At 41.8% G+C, this 24,644-nt stretch overlaps 2 protein-coding genes across 3 annotated transcripts; both read right to left on the bottom strand.

The window, feature by feature from the left end:
- Nucleotides 1–2,555: 2,555 nt before the first annotated feature.
- On the bottom strand, nt 2,556–17,076 carry smarca4a (SWI/SNF related, matrix associated, actin dependent regulator of chromatin, subfamily a, member 4a). Of its 2 annotated transcripts, none has more exons than XM_046415160.1 (34): nt 16,917–17,076; nt 14,343–14,606; nt 13,922–14,054; nt 12,777–13,235; nt 12,466–12,564; nt 12,114–12,369; nt 11,695–11,821; nt 11,365–11,538; nt 10,987–11,160; nt 10,715–10,882; nt 10,581–10,631; nt 10,324–10,454; nt 10,113–10,179; nt 9,898–10,010; nt 9,527–9,674; nt 9,208–9,371; nt 9,010–9,076; nt 8,755–8,865; nt 8,412–8,654; nt 8,145–8,258; nt 7,651–7,758; nt 7,464–7,550; nt 7,285–7,331; nt 7,013–7,179; nt 6,664–6,827; nt 6,209–6,475; nt 5,616–5,693; nt 5,307–5,525; nt 4,952–5,214; nt 4,639–4,744; nt 4,404–4,505; nt 4,141–4,273; nt 3,926–4,065; nt 2,556–3,244 (listed from the first exon to the last, which is right to left on the bottom strand). In XM_046415160.1, the coding sequence occupies exons 2-34, from the start codon at nt 14,562–14,564 to the stop codon at nt 3,212–3,214; spliced, it is 4,935 nt and encodes a 1,644-aa protein (XP_046271116.1). In that variant the 5' UTR covers nt 14,565–14,606; nt 16,917–17,076; the 3' UTR covers nt 2,556–3,211. The 2 variants fall into 2 exon arrangements, with proteins under 2 accessions (XP_046271116.1, XP_046271118.1); XM_046415162.1 differs by having other exon boundaries at nt 6,248–6,475.
- Nucleotides 17,077–18,460: 1,384 nt separating this feature from the next.
- LOC124073287 (cysteine protease ATG4D-like) lies at nt 18,461–24,505 on the bottom strand. The gene is made up of 11 exons (XM_046415435.1): nt 24,350–24,505; nt 22,820–23,067; nt 22,617–22,700; nt 22,340–22,513; nt 21,439–21,742; nt 21,290–21,354; nt 20,744–20,871; nt 20,340–20,418; nt 20,168–20,244; nt 19,420–19,539; nt 18,461–19,250 (listed from the first exon to the last, which is right to left on the bottom strand). The coding sequence occupies exons 2-11, from the start codon at nt 23,010–23,012 to the stop codon at nt 19,080–19,082; spliced, it is 1,395 nt and encodes a 464-aa protein (XP_046271391.1). The 5' UTR covers nt 23,013–23,067; nt 24,350–24,505; the 3' UTR covers nt 18,461–19,079.
- Nucleotides 24,506–24,644: the final 139 nt, after the last annotated feature.

The following is a 24,644-nucleotide window of genomic DNA, read 5'->3' as shown; positions in this document are numbered from 1 at the left end:
CATTTTACTGGTCAAGTTGCTTAAGATGCTGTTTCAACTACTTCATATACAGTAGTTTTGTACTTTTATTTAAATAAGTATGAGTCTAGAGTATGAGAAAATGGAAATACTCAAGTGAAGTACAAATACCTCAAAACTGCACTTAAGTTTGGCATTTGAGTAAATGTATCTTGTTACTCCTTACTTGTTTACCTCCCATCAAGGACTCAACACTTTCAGTACATCCTCTCCTCTCAGTTACAGTCACATTACTCAGCACAGTAGATGGATGCAGGATGCACAAGTCAAACAGGAAATGATAATGAAACACCCACTCTGTTTTAAAAATATAGTATGGTATATACAGACCCAGTACACAACAGTTTCTTCAACTGCAGGGACACACTTTGTGTCCAGTGCCGGCCCTTTGCAGAGAGTGGACTCACCCACCTTTAACCCCACTGCACTGTACATTGGGGTGCATTTAATAAGAAGTGACATGGAATTTTCAGGCCTCTGCTAAAACTGGGTCCTTTGGGTGACCGACTGTGGAACATCAAAAGTTTTGTGAACTGTGGCTGAGTTAGCCTGTTACTTTCCACTGAGATGAGCCACCATCCACACACACACACACACACACACACACACACTGCCTCTTTGGCCACTTTATGAAACACTGATTGAAAAGAGAGGTTCCAATGCAGAGAGGGAGACATTCCTGATGTATGCCCTGACAGAACAAGCATGAATAGAAACAAGGGTGCAGATGAGGTTGCAGCACACACCCCTGAAGTGCAACTGATGGGCTTTCGCTTACTCTCATTATGCACAATCTAAATCTCCCCAGTCTTTGTAAACAGTTTCTGGTTTTTCCAGTATGCTTGCCCCCACAGCCCTCTTCACATTCACTGCTTCTCCTGACAAAACAAACAAAAAAAACCAAAACAAAACAATGTGTTGGCTCCAACTGATTTTCTGTCTCAGTCTTCCCTGTAAGTTCAAATCGGGTTCTTCCAGATGCAGTTAAACACGTGGGAGAGTGCGGGTGAGTTTCTGCAGTAGAAACATAGGCAAAGGAAAGATGTCTGTCTAGATGTCTCCACCAAATGTTCCAAGTTTAATTTTGCATTTGTTCAGCTATCCATCATCCACTGATGATCCACTTACCAGCACAGGGATACATTCCTGGACTGGATAGGGCGTGCTGCTCAGTAAATGACCTGTTTCTTAGATACATTTGGCCTTGGGAAAAAAAAAGATAAGACTGACACTGTGTTGAAATGGTTCAGAATGATGAAAGTGCGCAAATCTACTCCAGATTCAGATATCATTTAACGGTGACTACTAACTAACTACTTTGTGTAATCTTAGAAGTGAATATTCATAGAGGAGAGAGCAAATGAATCCTGAAATAATGACAGACACAACTGTATAAACAAACATTCACTCAGGAATATTTGCCTGCTGGGAGAATCATGCTTGCTGGCGAGTCTTGTTTCTCAAAAACTCAGCCAAGACATGAGAAATCACCCACACAGCAGATTTGTAGCTTATATATAACCCTTCATGTTTGTTCAGGTGTTGGAGCATTTGCCCCTACATACTAGCAAAATCACGTGAGGGGAAGAAGGATGAGTTTCTGCAGCAGGCTCGTCGAGTAACTTCAGAAGAGTGAGGAAGGTGTTAGAAAACTAAGATGAGAAGATTAGAGGAAAGCTACACCTCCATGCTTTTAGAAGCTCAAGAAAAGATATTTGTAAGTGATAAAATCATTCAGTATGTGGTAACTGAAAATTCATTAAAACTACTACCGTAATCTAATCATTAGCTAAAAGTGATGGTTGAAATTGTGATATAGTAAATTAAATGTTTCAAATAGGTAAAAGTAACTGATTGACATTTGAAAAATGGGGCTAAAAGTATTAAATAAATTCTGAAACATTGCAAAGTAAAAGATAAATGGTTGAAATTATACCCAACATTAGCTAGAATTAGCCTAATGGATAAACAAATGACATTATTAGCTAAAACTAATTGAAAGCAGTTGAGATGGTTACCAGTAATACTTAAATTGTCGGAAAAGTCAAGAGTGAAAAGCAGTGCATCGACAGTTATGACGAACACATCTGAAATGGAGATGGATGAATGGGTAAAATGACCAGCTACTGCAGCTCGTAGATTGAGAGAAAACTTGACCAAACTGACACACGGACAGCCCAGATGCATGAAAAAAAATAAACCTGGACAAAATCAACTTTAAAACAATAATAGAGTTAAATAACATCCAGTTTAAAATAACAATAATAATAATTACATCTGGCAGATGACTGGGGATGTTGGTCAAAATGTGACTGCTTGAGTTCATCTGACAGGACCCCAGGGGCACCTCCATAAGGTTGGAAAGCACTGGAGTCTATGGTTTAAGTAAAAACAAACTGGCTGTGATGTACAGGATGGAATTAAGCCTCAAGTAAGCAGCTACCTGCTCTTAGTAGGCCATCTAGTGTACAGATGTGATCATGGCAGTTTATAACCTGAGCTGTGTATTTTGGACAAAGAAAAACAAAGCCTACAGATTAATTATGAGATGCCTTTATTGTACTTTTTGGAATCCAGTGACACCGACACGAGAAAATGGTCCTATCCCTCCCTCCCCCTTTACATACACAACCTGAGAGGGAGGGGCTGCAGGGTGGGATATACCGTGATCCCGCTTGTAGTCTTAAATTAAACACAGAGATAATAGTGAAGACACATCCAGGTGCATTTCCACAGACACGCACGACATGCATTCAAAAAGGGACTTCAGGGAACGCAGCGACGCGCGGTTCCTGTATGCTTTGTCTTAAAGTAAAAGACGACAAAATTAATACCACTTAAAAAAACAGTTAGCTGTCTTAATGGCCCACGATCAGTCTATAGTTCAGGCTCTGTCAATTTTCCATTTACAGGAGAAAACAAAAAAGGCAAAAAGACACTACTATTCATACTGGGAAAATGGTTTAAATATGGAAGTGGATGGTTCATATCTTTCATATTTTATTATTTTTTTTACTGTTTTTTAATTAATGGTATACTTTAATGAGAATACAGTTGTCTCACTAAAAATCAGCTCATCTAGGTAAAACTAGGCCCTTTCCACTGACCGTCTCCCTGCTGTATCTAAGTAAAATATATAAAGTCCAGTTGAGGGGCTCAGTGGGCCATTGGCCCAATCACAAGTGGTTTCACTTCAATCCTCCTCGCTGCCACTGGCTGAACGCTCCTGAAACAAAACAACACAAAAGGAAACAAAGATTTGCTGACAGAAGTACACAGAAGTGCAGTATTCACAAACAGTATGACACATGCAATGACATATCTGAATTTGATAAAATCAAAAGTAGCAGAGCCATAAAGATCAGACATGAGATTAACATTATTACAAATGTGTTGATGTGTGCTCTGACTTTTTCTGTAGCAGCACTGTGTGCAGGTCATTAATAAAAAGAGGAAAACAATCTATTCCTGTTTGTGTTCCAAGGACCTTTTGTGTTCTTTTTGCTGCATTTTTTATGCTGATACTTTAAGTTTAAAATTTTGGTTATGTACCATTAGTGTCTTGTGCATACCCTTTAAATTTCAAACATTGTGATGTGTGGATGCCAACTACCTGTGGGACTAACTATCATTATGTTTGATCTATAAAATGTTGCTGATTAATTTCCCGATGATTTTAATTAATTGATTTGAATCAAGTATTGCCACAGCAGAGGTAACATAACAAGCAGACACATATGAACCAACCAGATTAAATCTAAAAACACTGACTGTTGCAATACTGCTGTATGACCTTATTTACTTTCATTTGGTCCAAGTCACAGAATAGTGAAAAAAAAGTCTTTAGCGTCAAACCCAACAGCAAGGACACATGAAGAATGTCCATGTTTTGTTGCTGTTGCCTCACCTCCTCTTGTTCCTCCTCGCTGTCATCGTCGCTCACCACAGGTTTAGCCCGGGCCCCGCGGCCCCTTCGCCGTTGTCCTTTACCTCCTCGCTCCCCTTTTTCTTTCCGGCTCAGCTTAATCTTCACCTTCACTGAACGAGCTGACAGAAATCAAAGATGGTGCATAAAGGGCCCCTCATCTGATTGAATGTAAAAGCTTTGTTTCTGGTACTCACATTCAGACTCTGAGCCTTCATCTGGCTCCTCCTCCTCCTCTTCACTTTCCTCTCCTTCGCTCTCATCCTCCTTCTCGATCTTCTGTCTCACGCTGGTGAAGACAGACTGCAGCACAATGGAGTCCTCATAGATCTGTGAGATTGGCAGAAAGAGACCATGTTAGCTTTCCTCGGGTTTGATAAGTATTTTCCAGAGGAAGCTTATTCCACTATTTACTTATTTTATTTTGACTAAGAACGTGGCTGCTTTTGGCTTTACTCACCAGAGAGCCCTCCAGGTTGAAAGTCTGGGCGTTCTGACACAGCAGCATCACATCCTTCTCGAGGTCGTTCAGGCTGCGGTACTTATGGCTCCGGATCCTCTCCTGATGGAAGGAGGGAAGAAAAGACGGCAGCAGTCAGGCAAGCAGTAAATTATCAGATGCAAAAGCAAAAAGACACGTTCTTATTTTTATCTCAACACGAAGAGAACGTACTGTGTTTACTTTTGATCTTTACCTTTATCTTTCTGAAGTCCACTGGTTTGCGGATGAGCTCATAGTACTCTGGCAGCTCTTTGCGAGATGGCAGCTGGATGAAGACTTCGCTCAGCTGTCGGCCATTACTGATGAGAAATGGAAGTTTAATATGTCTCACTGTGAGTCAATGCTGACACTAAAATTGCCTCTTCACAAAACCATAACCAGGATTTGTTTGTTTGGAATACAGATAGCGTTTCTGACAGTTCATTTGGACAGCTTTACTGAAGCCAAAGCTCTCTCTCAGTGTAAAAATCGGGTCAAATATCGCATAGATTATGAAATGTTCTCACCCATCCTTGTATTTGATGACAGCATCAACAATCTTCTTCATCTTCTTGGTGAGGGAAAGAGGGTTGGGGGAGAGCTTCTCAGCAGGCGGGCGACCACGTTTCTTGGCCTTCTTCACATCCTCGTCCTTATCCCGTCCCCGGCCGCTGCTGGAGCTGGGTGTGGATGGGCCACCGTCGTGATCGCGGTCTCTCTTGCGCTTTCTGGTCGTCTTCTTGTGACGCACTTCCTCCTCAATGTCCTCGAGATTTCCCTCCTCTATAGCCTGCGGTGAGGAGAAATGATCACTGAGCCACATCTAAGGTGCGAAGTTTTCTCACAAGCATTTTCTCACTACTAAACATAGTAACATCCCACCTTAAGCCATTGCTTCTCAGTGAGCGAGTCACTGTAGTCCACCTCCTTGCGTTGGCGGGATCCTCTGCCAAACATCTTCTCTTCCTCCTCTTCACAAGTTAGCCTCTCAACCTCGGCGTCATCTTTCAAAATCCAACTGGGCAGGTCGTCCTCTTCCATGAGACGAGGTTTCCTCTTCGGGTTGCGGGCCTCTTCGCGGCGTCGGTCTAGATCCATACGCTGCAATAAAGAAAGAACGCAGCAGGGGGTTTAGTGGAGGCGAATTATAAAATTAAAACTTATAATAATTAATATGGAAGTGGGACTAACCATGAACTGTTCAAATTCCTCTTCACTTCTGGCAATCATCTGATTGACCGTCTCATCGTCAGGCACTTCATCTTCCTCCTGCAGACAAATGAGACACAGTGAGTGACAAGAAACTATTAAAAGAATTATGTGGCACCTCAGAGCCAAGTCTCTGAACTAATGACTGTTACACGAAAACACAAAAGTAATTCAATGCATATCACTATTTACCTTATGTGGGCATTCTAAACATCGTTTCAGGACTGTGTTACATGGCTAAAAGGTGAGTTTAACTGAAACTGTATTTGATCAGTGAAGCATCATAAAGCAAAACATACTTTTGAAAGCAGAAAGAAGAGGTATCACAGAAGAAAAGTATTTATATTCAGTATGAAAGACAAAGTATATTAACCATCAAAGGTTATGCAGAAGCAGAAATACATAAGCGAGAAAAGAAGTCTGGATTGCGGAAAGCTCACAAATCCTGAGAAAAGAGGGAACAGGGAAAAGAGAGAGAAGAAAAGAAACAAAAAGGAGAGAATGAAGAGGTGGGGCAGCGCACAGGCGGATGTGGGTGGGCGGGCGATGTGGGAACACGTTCAGATCACACCCACCCACGCCCCCCTAGTGCGGCAGCCACCTCGAGCCCCGACCTCGTCCTGCTCCTCGTGCTCCAGAATGGCCTGTAAGAAGGCCCGACGTTCATAGCCTGAAGACTTCTGGTCGAACATGCCAGCTTGGATGACTTTCTGGTCCACGTTCAGTTTGTATTTGGCCGCTGCCAGGATCTTTTCCTCCACGCTGTTGACTGTGCAGAGGCGGAGGACGCGCACTTCGTTCTGCTGGCCAATACGATGGGCTCTGTCCTGGGCCTGCAAGTCCTGTAGGGGTATGCACATATGATTTGTTAGGAAGGAGTCGCTGTGTGCATGTTGTACTATGGTGACTTTGTCACAACCTAGTTGTTCATCAATAAAAGACAAACAGTATACCCCCCCAAAAAATATGTCCATGCCATAAATGAGACCCTTGTGGATAACAACATGTTTGTTTGTTTGCATTTGAGTACCTGATGTGGGTTCCAGTCACTGTCAAAGATGATGACTGTGTCAGCAGACTGCAGGTTGAGGCCCAGGCCTCCTGCCCTGGTGCTCAGCAGGAACACAAAGTACTCAGAGGCTGGGTCATTGAATGTCTTCAGCAGCATGCCACGGTCCTCAGCCTTGGTGGTTCCTATGAGAGGGGGAAAAACAGTGTTAAAAGTGGATCTGAGCTCCATATAGTTAGGCCCGTGGGAAATAAATACTAAGGAGAATAACCATTACATATTCATTTACAAGTCTGCTATGAAAACATTCTCATAAAAGAGACAAGGTTTGGTACTGTTTGAGCATTGGCCCTGGACAGAGGTGACTCACCATCCAGACGCAGGTACTTGAAGTTACGGTAGGCAAAGTAATCCTCCATGATAGTCATGAGTGAGGTCATTTGACAGAAGAGCAGCACTTTGTGGTTGGTGGCCCTCAGCTTGGGCAGGATGCGATCCAGCAACTCAAACTTCCCAGAGGAGCGGAACAGGTCAGGGCTGGACAGGCAGAAGGAGCAGTATGAGGAAGAATGAGTCACTACATATAACATATATCCACACCCACATTTGTGTTACAAACACACAATTTCAAACTTTACGTACCCACTCACGATTCCACCAGAATAACCAAGATGCTCGGAGAAGGACTCCTGTGAAACAAACAGGGCAAAAAGGTTCCATTCATTTTACTGTGAAGTCTATCTGCATTCTGCAAACTGCTTGTACTCTTGTAGTGGACTGCTGAGAAAAGTTTAGATTAAAGTGGAGCTTCTGTTTTTTACCTCAATGTGCTGGAACATGTAGGGGTGGTTGCAAATCTTCCTGAGCTGCATGATGGTGTTCATCAGGGTCTTCGTACCACCTTTACCCTAGAAAATTCAGAAGGAGAAAAAAGATTAAAAAAATAGTTAAATGTCTAGAAAATTCATTTTCACTGATTAAGTTTAAAATACACTTTATTCTCTTTACCTTCTTGTCTTTCTCTGATCCATCTGTGAGCAACACTCCTTTGGCCTGCATGTGCCTGTACAAAACCCTCTGCAGGGCTGACATGTCGCACTTGATCACATACTCCACCTAGAATATAATAAGGTCTTAGGAATTATTAACTTTCTTCTTAGTTCTTAGTTCTTAAAAAATGCATATATTTTCACATTTGTGTGAAAACCGAAGTTAACAAGAAAGCAAGCGCAGAATTTGGCTAAACAAAAGTTAAATGTAATGAGGGGAAAAAACTAACTCAACTGTACGCTGACAATTCAATTTTATGAAAAACTATTTAACAAATTTATCTTAAAAGGCTCTGATGGTACATCAAACAGAAAAAGTTGGGAATCACTGGTGTAGAGCATAAAAATTAATGAAGCAATGAAATCACAAAGAATGAAATTATATCTAAACGTGCAAAACAATGTACGAATATGTATGATAACAACATTATGTAAATTTGAAAGCAAGCTGACCTTCTCGGGCAGCTGGGCCTCGACTTCTTTTTTGAGTCGACGCAGCAAGAAAGGCCTGAGCACCTTGTGTAAACGTCGAATGATCAGAATGGTCTCTTCTTCATTCAGGTCAACCTTTAAGGTAAGAGAGGATGAGGAGGTTATGTTCAGAAACAAAAAGCACTGTACAAGCAATTTGTGAATTGTGAAGGTTTATTTATGCATATTATCTGGTTTCTTTATTTTTACTTGTATGATCACAGTAAACCCAAGCAGACTATAACGCACCTTCTCTCCAGTCATGGCGAAGGGAGCGTTGAACCACTGTTCAAATGTACTGCAGCTCTTGAAAATGGTGGGCAGCAGGAAGTTGAGCAGGGCCCAGAGCTCAGGCAGCTTATTCTGCAGCGGAGTGCCTGTGAGCAGCAGACGCCGTGGGGCCAAGTAGTGCGTGTTTAAGACCTGGGTCAGTTTACAGTGGTGGTTCTTCATACGATGGCCCTCGTCTACAATCATGTACTTCCAACGAAGCTTTGGGAGGAAATACAAAAGAGAAAAGCCTGAGAATCTGATGCATGAATGAATACATTTTGTGAACAGCCTACAACTAAAGCTGAGGATCCTTCCTTACCTTCGCCAGCACTTGCTTATCTTTAATAATGTACTCATAGGTGGTAAGCAGCACGTTGAATTTGCCACTACGCAAAATGGGAACGAATGCACGACGAGCAGCTGGAGAGCCCTGAAAATCAATAGAAGATGTTTTTCATTGATGTTCAACAACACAGGCACTTAAATCAGCCACATTCCTTATATTTGACCTAAAGTTTTTAATTCTTTGCCTCATGACAAGAAGTGACTGAAAATACAAGTGGGTGCCACTGACCTTGTAGGAGACTTTCACAACAGATGGCGCCCACTTATCAAACTCATAGACCCAGTTTGATAGAGTTCTGTTGACAAAAGACACAACAGAGACGTTTCTAATCTGCTCAACATATGAACATAAAACCACCCTTAAAACTTTCTTCAAGTTTATGTTGGCACAGATGAAGGGAACTGAGGAAGATGTGTTGGGGCTTACGAGAGTGGTACAATGATGAGGAAGGGCCCGTTGAGGCGCTTGTACTCCATGAGGTAAGTGATGAGGGCGATGGTCTGGATCGTCTTCCCGAGACCCATCTCATCAGCCAGGATCCCATTCAAGTTGTTGTTGTAAAGCGACACCAGCCACTCCAAACCTTTGATCTGAACATAAATGGGTCAAATTTAGCTTCAGTTCACTCAACTCATTAAGCATCTCACTACTAAACAGAAGCACATATCTGATAAAATCTCACAAGTATTGGACTCCCTAATAAATGATGCTATCCTACACTTCACAGCGTGTTTTGGTTGTATACCTGGTATTGCTTGAGCTGCCCGTTGACCAGCAGTGAGGACTGTTTGTCCACTTTCTCAGTGACAGCATGAGCCACAGCGTAGTAGGACTGCAGACCTCGGTTGAAAGATGCATTACCGTACTCATCATCGACATCCTGCTTGGCGTGTCTGGTGGAGGAAAAATACAATGAGACCTTTCTGGGCAAATAAAAAATGACAAATAAAAACAACTATAATACAAACATAAAACAAAAGGTGACATTTAGTCTAATTTTATGTAAGTTAGGTTACACAAAACTAGACTAAATGTCACCACTTACACACTACTTATAATTTTTAATAGTTCTTTGTTCATTTATTGCCAACAAAGACGGCCAAAAGTCCATCTTACTCAATGATGTGCCGAACATCCACTTCAGATACATCTTCACTGTCTGGGTCAGGAATCTTCTTCTTCTCGTCTGCTAGAGCTGAAGAGGGCTGAGGCTGCTCATCATCTTCCTCCTGACAAAAAAAAAAAAAAATTAAAAAAATAGCAGTCAGGAAACTACAAGAATTTACAAATGACCATTTCGTCATGATGTAAAGATCACTGTGCATCTCTACCTCGTCGTCGTCCTCCTCTTCTTCTGAACCGCTGCCTTCACTGTCTGAACGTGGCGCCACTTCATATCTGCAAAGGAACAAAAAGTTTAGAACAAGGTTAAGATAAAACTATAACTTTTTACCCTTTATTGCAGAACATCAGCAACATATTCAACAAACAATATGAATATCTCCCTCACAAATGTTACTATTAACCAGATATGATGCTGACCCTGGGTTCATTTCAAGCCAGGCCTCCAGCTGGCCAGCCTTAGGTGCCTCGACCCCAGTCAGTATCTTTCCACTGTCCACGTGGATGACCTTCACCGGCAGGTCACTCATTTGACTGGTCTCATCTAAAGGCTGGGAGAGGAGAGGATAAGAGAAACACATTAATACTGTGAAGAACATGTTAGGTATATGGACAAACAGCACTTAAGATTAATGAGGACATTTTCTTGAGGAGGATGTGGTCCTCCTTAAACTTGCCTCTCCGTCAGGTCCCAGAGCAGCAGCACCACCCTCCACAGTCTCTGGCTTCTGAAAATACAAAAGAAAAGTATACATAAAAATGGAATTTATAGCAAAAGAGACACACACCAATGACTGTTATACACACGTACCTTCTTTTTCTTCTTCTTTTTCTTCTCTTTAAGAGCTTGTGCGGCTTTGTGAGCCCGCACCAACTCGGTGAGGTTGGCCACGTACTCGTCTGTCTGCTGTAGCAGGTAGGCCAGACGCTTGTCTTTCTTTTGGTCAATGAGTTTACGATAGCCTTCTTCATCTTCAGCCTGGGACAAGAAGGTTAGACCAACATATTAATAACAAACAACATGTCTGCCTTATCCTTCTGAAATTAGCAAATACAGACTCATATGGTACTAAGCTGTCTCACCATTAGCCTCCGCATTCTCTCCTTCTCAATGCGCTCATTCTCTTTCTTCTGCTCACGCTCAGTGTTGGCATGATAGGTGGAGACAGCTTTGGTGGCCTTCTGGATCTTCGCTGTGATGGAGCGGTGGTACTCCTTAAAGTCCTTAGCGTGCTGCAGGATGCTGTTGAGGTATTCCTATCAAAACAAGAACACACAAAGCCACATCTGTTATATTCCTCTCTTAAACCTTCTGGTTTCACTTTGTGCTCTGTTAAAAAGTGTTATTACTGTTCCTCTGCCTCAAGGTGGTTTGTATAGTTTTTGGAAAGCAGGTCACAACAAAACCAAAAATTGGATGTTGGTTACTGTCACCCACGTGAGCCATTTCACACAGTGTACCTGGTGTTTCTGGCGACGTTTGCGCTCCTGCTCGATCTTCTGTTGTTTCTCAAGCTTCTCTGTAATGCGGGCCTCGCGTAGAGACTGACGTTTGCTGCGCTTGTAGGCCTTAGCGTTAAGGGCAGTTTCCAAAGCAGTGTCACGACGCATACAAACCACCACCTCTTGACGGAGCTGTAAGCACCAAGAAGTGAACAAAATAAACACTGGATGTATTCCACTGAGGAAAACAATGACGGGCGAGTAACACTGGAGACTCGTGAAATAAGCAGGGGTTATATGTCGTCTATCGTTTAAACATTCCTTGCAGATCGATAACTTCATGGTTACCTGTCTCTGGAAGTTAAGTAGCCTCAGGGCCTTGAGTTCGATGGTGGCCTTGGTGCGCAGGTCACCTGCTAGAGAGCCAGGTAGGTTCTCCAGCTCCTGGATACGATGAGCAATACGAGCTTGTAGCCTGAAAAAGTCATCATTCAAGTCAACATTAGTGATGACCACAAATTCAAACCACTGCTTTTCCTACCTTTCAGGCTGAGTATCCACAATTTGAAATAAATTATGTACAACAACTTTACATCTTCTTAGATTTTTCTGACTCATGGTATTCATGTTCAAAAACGCAGACATAACAAAGATGCAGTTGTTGTCACGTTGACATGTCCAAATGAGAGACAAGCACTGTGTGCCTTCTATATTTTCAAAAAGAACGTCAAGTATGTTTTTCCATATAATGCCCCACCCTGTCTCACCTGTATTCTCTCTCCTGGAGGATCTCAACGGGGTCCAGCCCGCGAGGTTTTTGGATGGGGGTTATTCGGTTTTGCTTCTGGTGAAGCATCATGGGAGGGGGCAGGGCAGGCTGCCCTGGGGACTGCGTCTGAGGCGGCATCACTGGGGACGCAGCAGGGGGTACAGAGGGAGGAGCGGGAGAGGGTCTGCCAGTGGGTTGAGGTGGAATCAGCTTCTGAGGAGGGTTGGAGGGGGCAGCAGCATTAACCATTGGTCCTAGAAGAGAAGAGTCAAAGGAGGTCACTTTTAATGCATGTGCACACAAACATACAAAGGGCTGAGGGACGTGAGCATCTGGAGCATCAGGTTTACCTTCAGGCCATGATTTTGGTGGTCCATTGGTAGGCTGGCCTTGCATAACTGGGGGAACTCCTGCAGGTCCAGGAGGCGCCATATTTGGACCTACTATTCCTAAAACAAGAAGAACAAGATGATTTTTCAGGTAATTAAAAAAACACTGAGACAGCTAAAGAACAAACTAAATATTCAGCCACCAGGTGTCTCTGCTGAGCCATAAAATATTTCTTTGTTTTAAGCTAATGTTGAAAATATGTTAGGATATCATTTTCCTAAGAGCCATATAACCAAAATCTACTAAAAAAAAGCATTCTGACTTAACTCACCATGTGGTCTGTTGTAGTTGGCCTGAGCTGGTCCCGGACCAGTCCCAGGCCCCCCACCAGGTCCTGTAGTGGGTGGCATGTTGGGCATTGGCTGTGGCTGCATCCCTGGCATGGGTCTCTTCCCCTGCACAGCCATCTGCAGGTGCTCTGGTAAGGGCTGACTGCGTGCTAGCATCTTGTAGGCCATAATCTGAGCCCTGAGTTGGTGCAACTGGTTCTGGTTGAAAGGAGTGGGTCCACCTGCACCACCTGGTCCACCTCCTGCTCCACCTGGTCCACCTGGAACCTGGGGACCCCCACGGTTAGGCTGACCCATTCCCTGGTTAGGGTCCCCACTGCCTTCCATAGGGCCAGCTCCAGGTCCAGAGGGACCTCCGGGCATCATAGGACCAGAGGGAGGTCCGTTGGCTGGGACGGGACTAGGTGCATGCTCTGAGCCTCCCAATGGAGAGGGGTAACCTGGGGGACACAGAACAGATGTATGATGGGTAACTCAAAAAATACTCAAGCATAGCCCTGTATTTACATGAGAGAGGATATACTGACTGTCATTAAGGTTTAGAAGTATCAAAGTATTTTACCAACTAAACCACATTTGGCCAAAATGACTAAAAGCAAAGCTGCACGTAGTTTTACTCTCTTTCAGTTGCTTTACCTAACTTAGACATATCTCCATATCATACACGCTGCTGTCACTACCATTTCAGTGTTCCTGTGTGTCTCTCTTCCTATTCTCTTTTGCTTACTGACTGTGTGGTTTTGTAGATACAGCTGTCTTTGTTGCTGTCTTAAAGGGGAAGCTCATGAACATCGCTCCTCCCATCCTCCCGCCTGCTGCTGTCTGATCACGCTGCCAAACCAGCAGCGATACAAGAAGAGAAACCGGCTGGATGGGTTTTCTCACACACACAGCAGAGTATGTGCAAATGACTCAGTGATCTGTTGTTCCCTTCTAGAGCGTTTTAGTAACAAAAAGGAGAGCCTCAATTTTAATCATTCATTACCCACTGCACCATGAGTATTGCAACCTTCAGACTGCAAGCACACCACAATGATATCAATGTGAGAATGTATTCACGCAAAGTTCTATTCCTCTATAACCTACAACACAGACTACATTAAACACAGTATTGTGTGATTGTTACCTTGGGAATGTTGGTCCATTGGGCTTGGAGGGGGTCCCATCCCACTGTGCCCACCTGGTCTCATGGCCATGCCCTTCATCTGACTGTAGCGGGGGTCATCAGGCATTCCCTTTTCATGCATGGCTTCCATGGGCTGATTATAAGAGAGAATTATTATTTTTATGAGAGGTTCTAACTATTATTTTATAACTGCCCCAAAGCTATACACTTTGTACAGTCTTGGCTTTGTACACTATAACCTGAAATGGTAATTACCAATGCATGAGCAGGGAGTAAGCAAACTGCATAATCACAAAATGTTCAAAAGATGAAAAAACAAACAAAAAAAATTAATATTAAATACAATTAAATTTGCGTATTTTCAGTCCAAGAGGAAAACATATTAATGAGGGCAAACAAAGCATAAAAAATGACTTAGTACTTTGTGCATCTGGTGCATGTTGTCCTGAGGATATCCTGAGGGTCCCTGTGGTGGGTGGGGGTGTCCAGATCCAGGAGGTCCTGGGCTGGGCCCCATCATGCTGTGGGCTGAGCCTGGAGATGGACCTGGACTGGGACCCATCATACCTCCTGGAGATGGTCCTGGGCCTGGGGAGGGTCCAGGCCGAGGTGTCCCTCCCATTGGGGGATCAGGGGTGGACATCTCTCAGGGGAAACGGGGAATGTGTGGCAGCAGCAAGTACCCCTGTGAACAGAGATGACAACTAGAATGAACGCAATGATCAGAACCCATCAGTATTCATGCACACACATTTGTATATTTACTTAAACAAAAAATATAACAACCAAACAAACAAAAAAAAAAAATCACACTGCGGTACCTTATGCATTTTGCTGGTAATGAATCATTTTAAAAAGATTAAATGTGGGGTACCACAAGGGTTTGCATTGGGCCCAAAACTTTTCATTTTAAATATCAATGAGATCTCTACAAAACATTGCTTCGTCACAGACAAAACAAAATATTTTTTTTTAGTTTTGAATAAGATTTAAAGATAATTACAGTGTGTAGTACAGTGTGTGAAATGGTCATTCTTAAGAAGTAATTTAATGAAAATAATTGACATTTGAACTGGTATAAAATTAAATTAAGTTTTGGGGATTTTTTTGTTTTGGGTGGACCACAAATGTACTTGAAAACCTTATATAGAACATATAAAAGAAGAAAGTGTGTAAAGGTATTGCAGTTTTGAACAAGGACCAGAACATTTTTGATTGTGTTGCATGTTGTATTCTGTGCATTCTACCACTTTTAAGTTGCGCAGAGGCGTGGGGCAACACATATATGACCAATACTACATCTCTGTGTGTATTAAAGAAAAGAGCAATAAGACATACAAACAAGGTGAATGTAAGACAGCATACCAATGGACCACGTATCAAGTCACATTTGAAATATGAAGAATCAGTTGATTAAATAACACTATTACTAATATGTTAAGTCATTAAAGTCAGAAATGAACTTAATGAATAATGCTTCTGTTAAGATGACTGTCACTGAATATATTTGATAATGTATTGTTTTTATGTGATCTGTGATTAAGAAATAAAGCAGGGAAAATGGATGGCCATCGGGGAAGGCAAACTTCTGTCTGCACATAGTAGTTTGGATTACAGTGTGTTATTTGTTTTTGTAAAACTGCTTTTGGAAATGATACACTAAATCTTCCTCGGGATCAATAAAGTATCTATCTATCTAAAATGAAATAAACTAAACTACATTGACACTATTGATCAAAAGTATGTAGTCAGCAGCTTAGACAGTTAGCAGAAAACTCAGAAAGCAGCTCTCAATAACACCTGTGGATCACTGCTCCTGTTAGGTAATTTTGCAAAGTGATGCTCTGTGAAACCACACAAAACTGCACCCCCCAGCATACGTTACGTTAGCTTGAACCCAAACCTCTAAACCACAACTTATCACAGGAAATAACGTTTTATGTTGTTGTGGGGTGAAATGTCCATTCACATACATGCAAAACAGAACCCTTGTTAATTAGAATTGTGACAGATGGTCAGCTGCTGAATGGAACGGCATAATTAACAACACTGATACCACATTATCTCACTTCTAACAATAACAAGTAAGAAATGTTACTTTATCTACAAAGTATAAACTTCATGCACATAATACGTAGCCAGGAGGTCATTTAAATTTTCATTTCATGGGTCAAGACTATAATCAAAAATATGCCGACAAGGCTCTTTTGAACAAGATACAACGTTTGCTGACACAGACACATACATCCTTTAAAAGAGACTGATACGACAGTAGCTCAAAGTGAAAACTCTGTCACTCCAGGTGTTAGAATGTTTACATTTTCAAGAAAATAATACTTAGGGTGGCTATTACTAGCATAGGTAGCTTTGCTAGCGTTAGCCGGGCCTTGGCGGATTTTATAGTTAACCTTACATTATGTCCGTTAGCAAAATGTAAACCTGTCGTATTAACCTTCCGCTGTACACGAAGTAACGTGGGTAAACTTATATTCACTGGACAACTTGTTCATCCGCGAGAAGACGCTAAATTGATGGTAAAGTCACAAAGAACACAAGCCCGACTCAGACTAGCCAGCTAGGTAAAAGCACAACAACATAAGTTGGCTGCTGACGATGCCTAGCATGCTAGCGAGCTAGTTGAGTTAGCCTAGCCTGCCACGCTCTCCCAGGCCAATTAGGCACAAAAATGTGTTGTTTCTCGAGCTGTTTGTCCAGATGCGGCGAGATGTGAAATGTTAGAGCATCCCTCATCGCTGGAGTTGATTGATCCAACGCGCCTCCCGTACCCTTGGCTGGGTGCTCCGCTCTAAGCACATTTCCAAAAACAATTTTCATTCATTGCACACTGTCGCGCCACAGCAGCGGCACTGTAATGTCGGTCTCGTCTTTTTCCTCAACAAAAACTACCTTTAAAAAGCACATGCACCCTCTTACAGCAGCGTTAAAACACAGACAAAACTCGTCTGGTCTCAAAATAAATTGATAGCCGACTTACACAAGTGGCGAAAGGTGATGTTTGAATCCCCACCGATTACAGCGTCTCTTGGTTTTCCTCTTAGCCAGAAACAAAGACCGACCTACCCAGTTGGTTTTTTTCCTTCAACCCCCCCCCCCCTCCCGGCAGATTGTATCGCAGGGACCGGCCTGTGCGACTCAATAGCGCCCCCATCCACCGCCTCACTCACTTCCCGCATGCCCAGTAAAGGCTGCATTACAGTGGCGGATGAAAGAGCGAGAAGCCGGCGTGGGGGATGGGAGAGGCATAATTGTCGAAGAAACAGCGAGGGTGATGACTTAACTGAGCGCTTATCCCAAGGCCAAAATATTTAGATACTCTGCCATATGCAAGAAATCAAAGTTAAGAGTATTGTGTCGTATTAGTGGAAAGAGAGAGAGAGAGCGTGGATGCAGTTTATCATATCTCATATCTCTCAGTTATTCAGTACGAGTTACTGTTGGTTTCATTATTAATTCATCTAATACAGTTTGTACATTAATAGATTGTTATTAAATTATTAAATTTATTTAACAATAAAAACAAAACATGTGCCCGTGGAGTTCCCAAAACCCAAGAGGACCTTTTCGACATGGTTGTTTTGTTTGTCCATACGCAGTTACATTACGTTTACGTATCCTTTCATAAAATTATTTAATTAATTCAAATAATTGATCATTAATTGCTTAAGCCCAATTTAGTACTTAAATTCACTTTACCAAACTAACCTCAGGGTGGATATTATCTACAGCAGAGGTTGTTTTGCTTTTGGACTGAGAGTATGTTAAACACTGTTATACTTACAGTTAACCACAAAAGTAGCTCATACTATTTATTCACCTTAATGTTAGGGTTGCTATTTTAGTAATCTACATAATTATTGACAACAGCATACACATCAAAGGTGCTCCAATGTTTCCACCATCGTGTAAGAAACATTGTGAAGCCCATTTTGAGACGTCCATGTAATTTTTGCAGCTACTGCTGAATGCTGGTGGCTGCTCTGCTTCAGGATGAGATCAGGCCTGTGTCAGTATCTTGAACCTGTGTGCGGACTCCCATGCTCTCATGGGACCTACACGGTATAAAAGAAGAAGGGACACTCAGACCTCAGGTGAACAGACCGACAAAGGTTTCAAACTTTATAACGTGGACAAGGACACAGATGGTCTTGTTGTTTACCTCAAAACACACAAGACAGGAAGCAGTGCTGTCCAAAAACTGCTGTTGCATGTAAGCTTTCCCTCATTAGACCTACAACATTACCTATCTACGCAAGTATTTTCATCTGAAAATGCTTTGGTGAAGAGATCCTGAACCTCTGTGGTGGCTCTGCTTTTCATTAACTTGAAATGATTATGCTTGTCAAACCATGCAATGCAAAGTTGTGTCTTTCCTTGTCCCGTTTTCAGATTCAGGGCAGAATTTGCAAATGAGTTACCTAAAGGTTCCTCCCAGTATGATGTACTTTGTAGTCAGATGAAACAAACATCCTTTGTGACCCTCTGAGGAGTTGAGAATTAAATAGAGATCTTTTTTTTTTGTTGTTCATAAACTGTTTATTCAGATAAAAGACAGCAAAAAGTAATCCAGCTCATAAGAATATTTTCAGCAAATTTTGTTTACCAACAACGTGAGACTTTTGCTCCAGTAAAGTTGCTTTCTGTTTCTCATGTGTTAGTCACATGCTTACAAGAATCCAATTTTCTAATCCATTCAAAGGCAAGCACATCCTGTCACATGACATTAAACAGTGAGAGACTGAATGTCCAAGTAGTGCTTGCCTTAAATTCATTATTATTGTTGAATAGATTAAATAAAAGGAACCTTTCGATGGATTTTATGGATAAACACAAACTGGCTGAGATGGAAAAATAAAAAAAACATTCATCCTTCAATTGAATGATATTAATTTAAATGTTCTCACCTTAAAACAATAAATTAAGATACAAATGAGCACAAAACAGCAATAAAAATATACAAGTGTGATGATACTCAACCACTTCATTTCAGGAAACCTTTAAGGAGTCTCTTTAAGGTATTACTTGTGGATGTGAAGACAGTGTTTGTTCTTGCACTCAGTAGTTGCCACACAATGTAGCTGTCACATTTTTTGTGATCATCGATCACGGTATGCCCCTCAGGGCAGATCTGATCTGCTGTTCATAACAGAACAAACTCATCCATGCTGTTGTCGGTGTTGACTCTGCTCAGTTCATCCTTCCTCTTGATAAAGGCGATGTTGTTTGTGGGTCCACTGCTTCCCTCCTCATCCTGACTTTTTCCTTTTGAAAATATGAACATGGGGTACGTGTCCGTAGATGTGGAGAGAGCCTGTGGGAGAAAGAGATGGCACTAAAGCTCTAAACTTCATCTGTTTCAAATCGCTTTCCTGCATGTCAGGCAAACTCACACCAGGCACAAGACAACTCTTCAACTATCAAAGAGCTACACACCAGCAAAATGTCCCATGAATAAAAAGCTGAATAACATAGTCACAAACCTCATGAACGACCGTGCACAGTGATTCAAAGTCCTGTTGCCCTTTAGCATAAAATCCGATGGTACAGCTGGGGTCCATGCGAGAAAAAGGCATTTTCCTGGGGTATTTACAGTGAAACGACTGCAAGACGTGTGGAGATGAAGAAAACAAAAATGAAAACATTTCTATAAAGGTCTGATGTGGACACTGATTCAATATTTACACTCAAGTCAGTTTATAGCAGTGATTCCCAACCAGGTACTTTTACCTCAGCTGGTATTTCTGCAGTTACAAAGGGATACAAAGAAAGATTGTGCAGAAGCTCAACTAAAAAAAACAGACACCACCAGGCATTGCAATTGAGAGTGCATAAAAATAGTTGGCAGATGAGCAGAGCTGTCTAAATGAATAATAAGTACAACTACTAAATAACCAGAAAAAACCTGCCAAATGGTCAAAACATCTCGTGTCTGCTACAAGCAGTACACACAGTATGTCAGGTTAAACAAACCAAAACACTGATGGTTTAATCGTAAAAGAAGTAAAAGTAAAAAATAAAAAATAAAAGTATTCTAATATCCACTTTTATATGGTTAATAGTGTTAAATAACTTTCAGTTTAAACTAACATTCAAATGGATTCATCTGACAGGACTGTGGGAATGAATCTGAAAAGGAGGGTCAGGAACCACTGGTTTACATTGCTAGCTGTCACAGGTGGGAACACAACGTGAAGTGAAAAGAAGAAGAGAAATAGTACTTCCTCATACCTCCAGAGGAAAGTTGGCCTTTGCTACATTAACTGTGGGCTGACAGTAGTGAGGGTCCAAGTACAGCAGATGGTCATCTTTTGCACATCAGAGCCAGAGGAAGAAAATAAGTCAAAAGACTGACATCAAAAGCTGAGCGCAATAATTCTGATGTAGAACGTACTTCACATACCCTGGAAGCCGACGAAAAACAAAGAGTGCTTCGGTTTGCCCCCAATGATTCCAATACAGCACTGTAATGTCAAGAGTCTCTGCGGAGGAGAGATGATGAAAGAGATGTTGTTCTTTGAAACTTAAAAGGCTTTTTTTTCTTGATTTAAAACAGGGACTTCTCTGTTTTCAGGCCATAGAGAAAGTCATGCAGGAGGATGCTGTTTTATGGGACCACACTGTACACAGGGAGAATGAAACCTAGGGTTCAGATATTTTAATGAGTTGTTTCCTAGTAAATTATAGCTTAGCTGTACTACTTTTGCAGGAAAAACCCTTGAACTCCCACCAGGAACCCACTTTGACCCCATAAACTACTTGGTTTACACAGAATGCACATGGCAGTAAATGAATAAATTTGAGTACTTTGACACAGGTGATGTACGAGGAATTGAGATCTTGTCCTCCAAGTCGCACAGGAACCAGAATGATGACGGATTTCCACGACTGAGGGGCAGGCCGCTCGCATAATCTCTTCACATCCTCAAGGTAGACTGAACACAGAAAAAAAGGACAAAACACACAAAGACATGTCCATATGGTTCAATAACTCTTCTCATATCCTCATCAAACTCATACAGAGCTCCCGAAAGGTCCAAGTGGGAATAATTTTGTGTTGCCTCCCATCGCGTTTTGCATTATTTCACAAGAGCGTGTATGCATGTTTTGGATTCCCTCAGACCCACAGAGACACACAGTATTGTGATATACTGTTGTGTTATGTATCATGAAAATGGAAAGCAGCAAAATAAATTAATTAATTAACAAAAAGACTCATATGTTATTAAATAGCCTGCTCTCAATAAGAGAGAGGAATGTCCAAATAAGCATAAAGAGCTTATCCATTTCTCTGTTAGCTGCATTAGCCATTCAGAGGAGAGAAGAAATACACTGACGAAAGAAATCACTCACTGGTGCAATCTTGTGCAACATACACAACTAGATTGGAAAGGTCCACCGATGCTGCCACAGCTTTCCTGGAACAAAATGTAATTAACTGTAGGATGCTACATGCTGATAATAGTTGGACTGGGCTGCCATGTCATGACTTCAGGTCTCACCGAAGGATATGCGCAGCAATAGAAGGTCCGTACCAGTCCCCGGCCTTCTTCCCGGAAGTTTTGCCCAACTCCACCAGCCTGTGTATGCCAAAAGGAGCTGTGGGATGGTCTGCGAACCATGATACTACCCTTCTGTGTGAAGCCTCCATGGGTCTGTCCAGACAAGAATCCAAGCTCAGTTTTCGTCCCCTTTTGTTCGGTATTTCCTTTAAAACCAGTGCATGTTCTGCACCGTCTGTGGGGCGGATCGCTAGCAGGTCCATGTCATCTCTGACCACATGATGGCTCACAGACCAAGTCCAACCTCAAAATCATGTAAAGATAAAGTAACATGAGTATTGTACAATGCAACTTAAATGAGAGACCAGATATTTATCACATGACCTGGGCGGTCCTGGACGCTTTGGTTTTTCATTGTTCTAAACAGACAGGCGTGGACAGAACAAACTGTACTGTAACTGAGCATAGGCTTTAATATTTAAGTCACTGCTTTTTAATTACTAAACTTTCATCACAAATATAATCTACATTACTAGAATCAAATCGCGAAAAGAATTGTATTGATTCTCTTCAGTAAATGTATGATGTTATTATTAATTCTGACAATTAATGACTGAGTAGAAGTGACTTACTTCTATAAAATTAGCATGACATAAATGTGGAATTTATGAAAAACATCACATAAAAATTTACAGGAATTACAAAACGGACGTAAAAAAGTGCAGTGACTGCACTTTTGGTAGTTCAGGCTTGCTGTCAGAGGTAGCTTAAGCTGGAGAAATAAATCAGTCCTGCTAAAACCTAACTAGCCTAGCTTACATTGTCCACAAGTAGGTTATAGTATCTGATTATATCTGACAATGATTGCATTACATTGAGGTATGTCTGTGTGTGTGGTCACCTGAAGGCATCAGGTGCAGGAGCAGGCCTTGCGCCAGCAGCATCTGCCCAGTACGTAGAACACAACCCCAGCCACTGTCTGTGGTCAGACAGCCACCCGGCAGCTGAGGGAAACCCCGTCTGTACGTCAGCCACAGGAGAGATGCAAAGGACTGAAGGAAACGCTCTCTCTGCCCTGAAACAGTTACAGAGTTTGCTTAAAACCTAACCTTGGTTTGAGAAACCACATGAAAGATAACATTTCAAACAGTACGAGTGCACACCGCTCAAAGCCTCACCCTGATCCTTCAGCTCATAGGTTTGTCCAAGCATGATCACAGGAGAGCTATTGCTGAATTTGGATTTCTGTTTCAAGGACCAGCCTGAAGCATAAAAGGGAACAGAGAGTTTTGTGTCACAAAACAAAAGAGAACAATCAGACTTGCTCTTGCTACACAGCCACAGTGTAAACCAGTCACTATGTCAGACTGGTAAAACAGACCATATTTGACGCTGTTCCATGCTGAAACCAACTTGGATTTGAGTTTGCCTCTGTCCTCTGTCTCCTGGTCTTCCTTGCTACCTTCCAGGTGCTGAGGCCCAGCAGACTCAGAGGAGAGGAAGAGCCAGTCATCCATTAGGTGATCTGCAGGGGACTGGCCCTCACAGCCTGCCAAGGAGGTGCTGGCATTCATAACTGAGGATGACTGAGAGTGAGTGTAAAGAACTGCTCTTTATCTCCATAGCAACCTACAAAGACATAGCGGGAACACAATACAACATGATACTCATATACAGTTAATTAGATTATTATGTCTTGAAACAAACAAACTCTGATCCTGGGGTTGTTGAATTGACGTTACCCACATTAAAGTGAATAATTCTCCATGACAGTAAGTAAATAGGGAAACCATGTGACTGCACCCTGTGACTCAAGGAATTTCAGATATGCCAGTTTAGCTGCAGTAGGAGAGGTGCAAGTAGCCTACTCCCAACCACATCTGGCCTCCCCGCGGCAACACGTCACACTGATAGATACAAGATGACTGCAACAAGCAGCAGTCACATATTCACTCCATGGTATAAGATGTGCACTTTCATGGGTATATACTGTAGAGAGGGGGAGGGGGAGAGGGGATCTCAATTAGACATCAGATGATTTTGCATAAAATATCCATGTGAAGAGTAACTAGTGACTCTAACCGACAGATTAGGCGAGTAAAAATACAACATTTCTCTTTGAAATATTGTGCAATACTCCCAGAAGTATAAAGGAGCATGTACCTCTAAATTGTGCTCTTGTGTAGCACTTGTTGATACCTTCCACCACTAAGACATTCATAATATCTAATAAATAAAGTTAATAAAAATACATTTTCACAAGTTTTCCATATCAGAACTGAGCTATGTCTCAAAAAACATTATGAGAAAATCCACAATAATCAATATATTGTAAAATATTCAACTTATGTAATTTAATAGACTTTTGTATTGCATCTCACACAACAACATCCTGATTCATTTTACATTTATAGAGTAGGACCTACAGACCTAGCATACTAAATGTTTTGCAGTGCTGATAGAAAATAAATCAGTGACAACTCTGTTAATCATTTCATCATCAGGTTACTTATAATGACGGAGCTTGTTAAGAACATTTTAAATGCTGGTTAGAGAAGGTAAGACAAAATGGTGGGCATTAGTCCTTTAAGAAGTTTACAATGAACCGATTACTAACGTTCCTCCCTAATTAATGTACCGTACCTTAATTTCAAATCACATACTGCATGTAGACTGTGTTACCTTTGTATGCACTGTACGTCACAAACACTTGCTAACAAAACAAAAACATAAAATAGGCACTTTACGATTGTAATTATGGGACATTACGAATTAAATATGACTTCAATATGAACTATGACTTAAAAATGTCCGTTTCTCAGTTTCAGCCACAAGCTTTCGAGCGTCAAACTAGTCAACTCGTAGACAAAGTCAGAGGACTTATGAAATTATCAAAGCATCTATTACTTACCTTATCATTCTGGCATCGACATTGTGTTTCCTTTAATGAGAGCGTGCCACTGAATGAATTTCATTGTAGGAGCCCTTCTGTTTACACGTCTTGGTATCAAAGAATCTACACTTCAGTCTTTGAAAAGGAGCAGCGTAACAAATTTGCAGTCGCTTCCTGTTTATACCGTGTACGTGGTGGCACTGCTGTGATTGGTCAACCGTGGACCAATGAGCGTAAGCCCCCGATCATTCTTCTGAACGATCATTTCACAGTATAAATATCATGTTGTTTATCTAAGAAAACGTCGGACAAA

This window comes from Scatophagus argus, chromosome 16 (assembly GCF_020382885.2).
Source record: "Scatophagus argus isolate fScaArg1 chromosome 16, fScaArg1.pri, whole genome shotgun sequence".
NCBI classification, from domain to species: domain Eukaryota; kingdom Metazoa; phylum Chordata; class Actinopteri; family Scatophagidae; genus Scatophagus; species Scatophagus argus.
The sequence above is the reverse complement of the archived record's forward strand: the minus strand, read 5'-3'. Positions and strand labels throughout refer to the sequence as shown.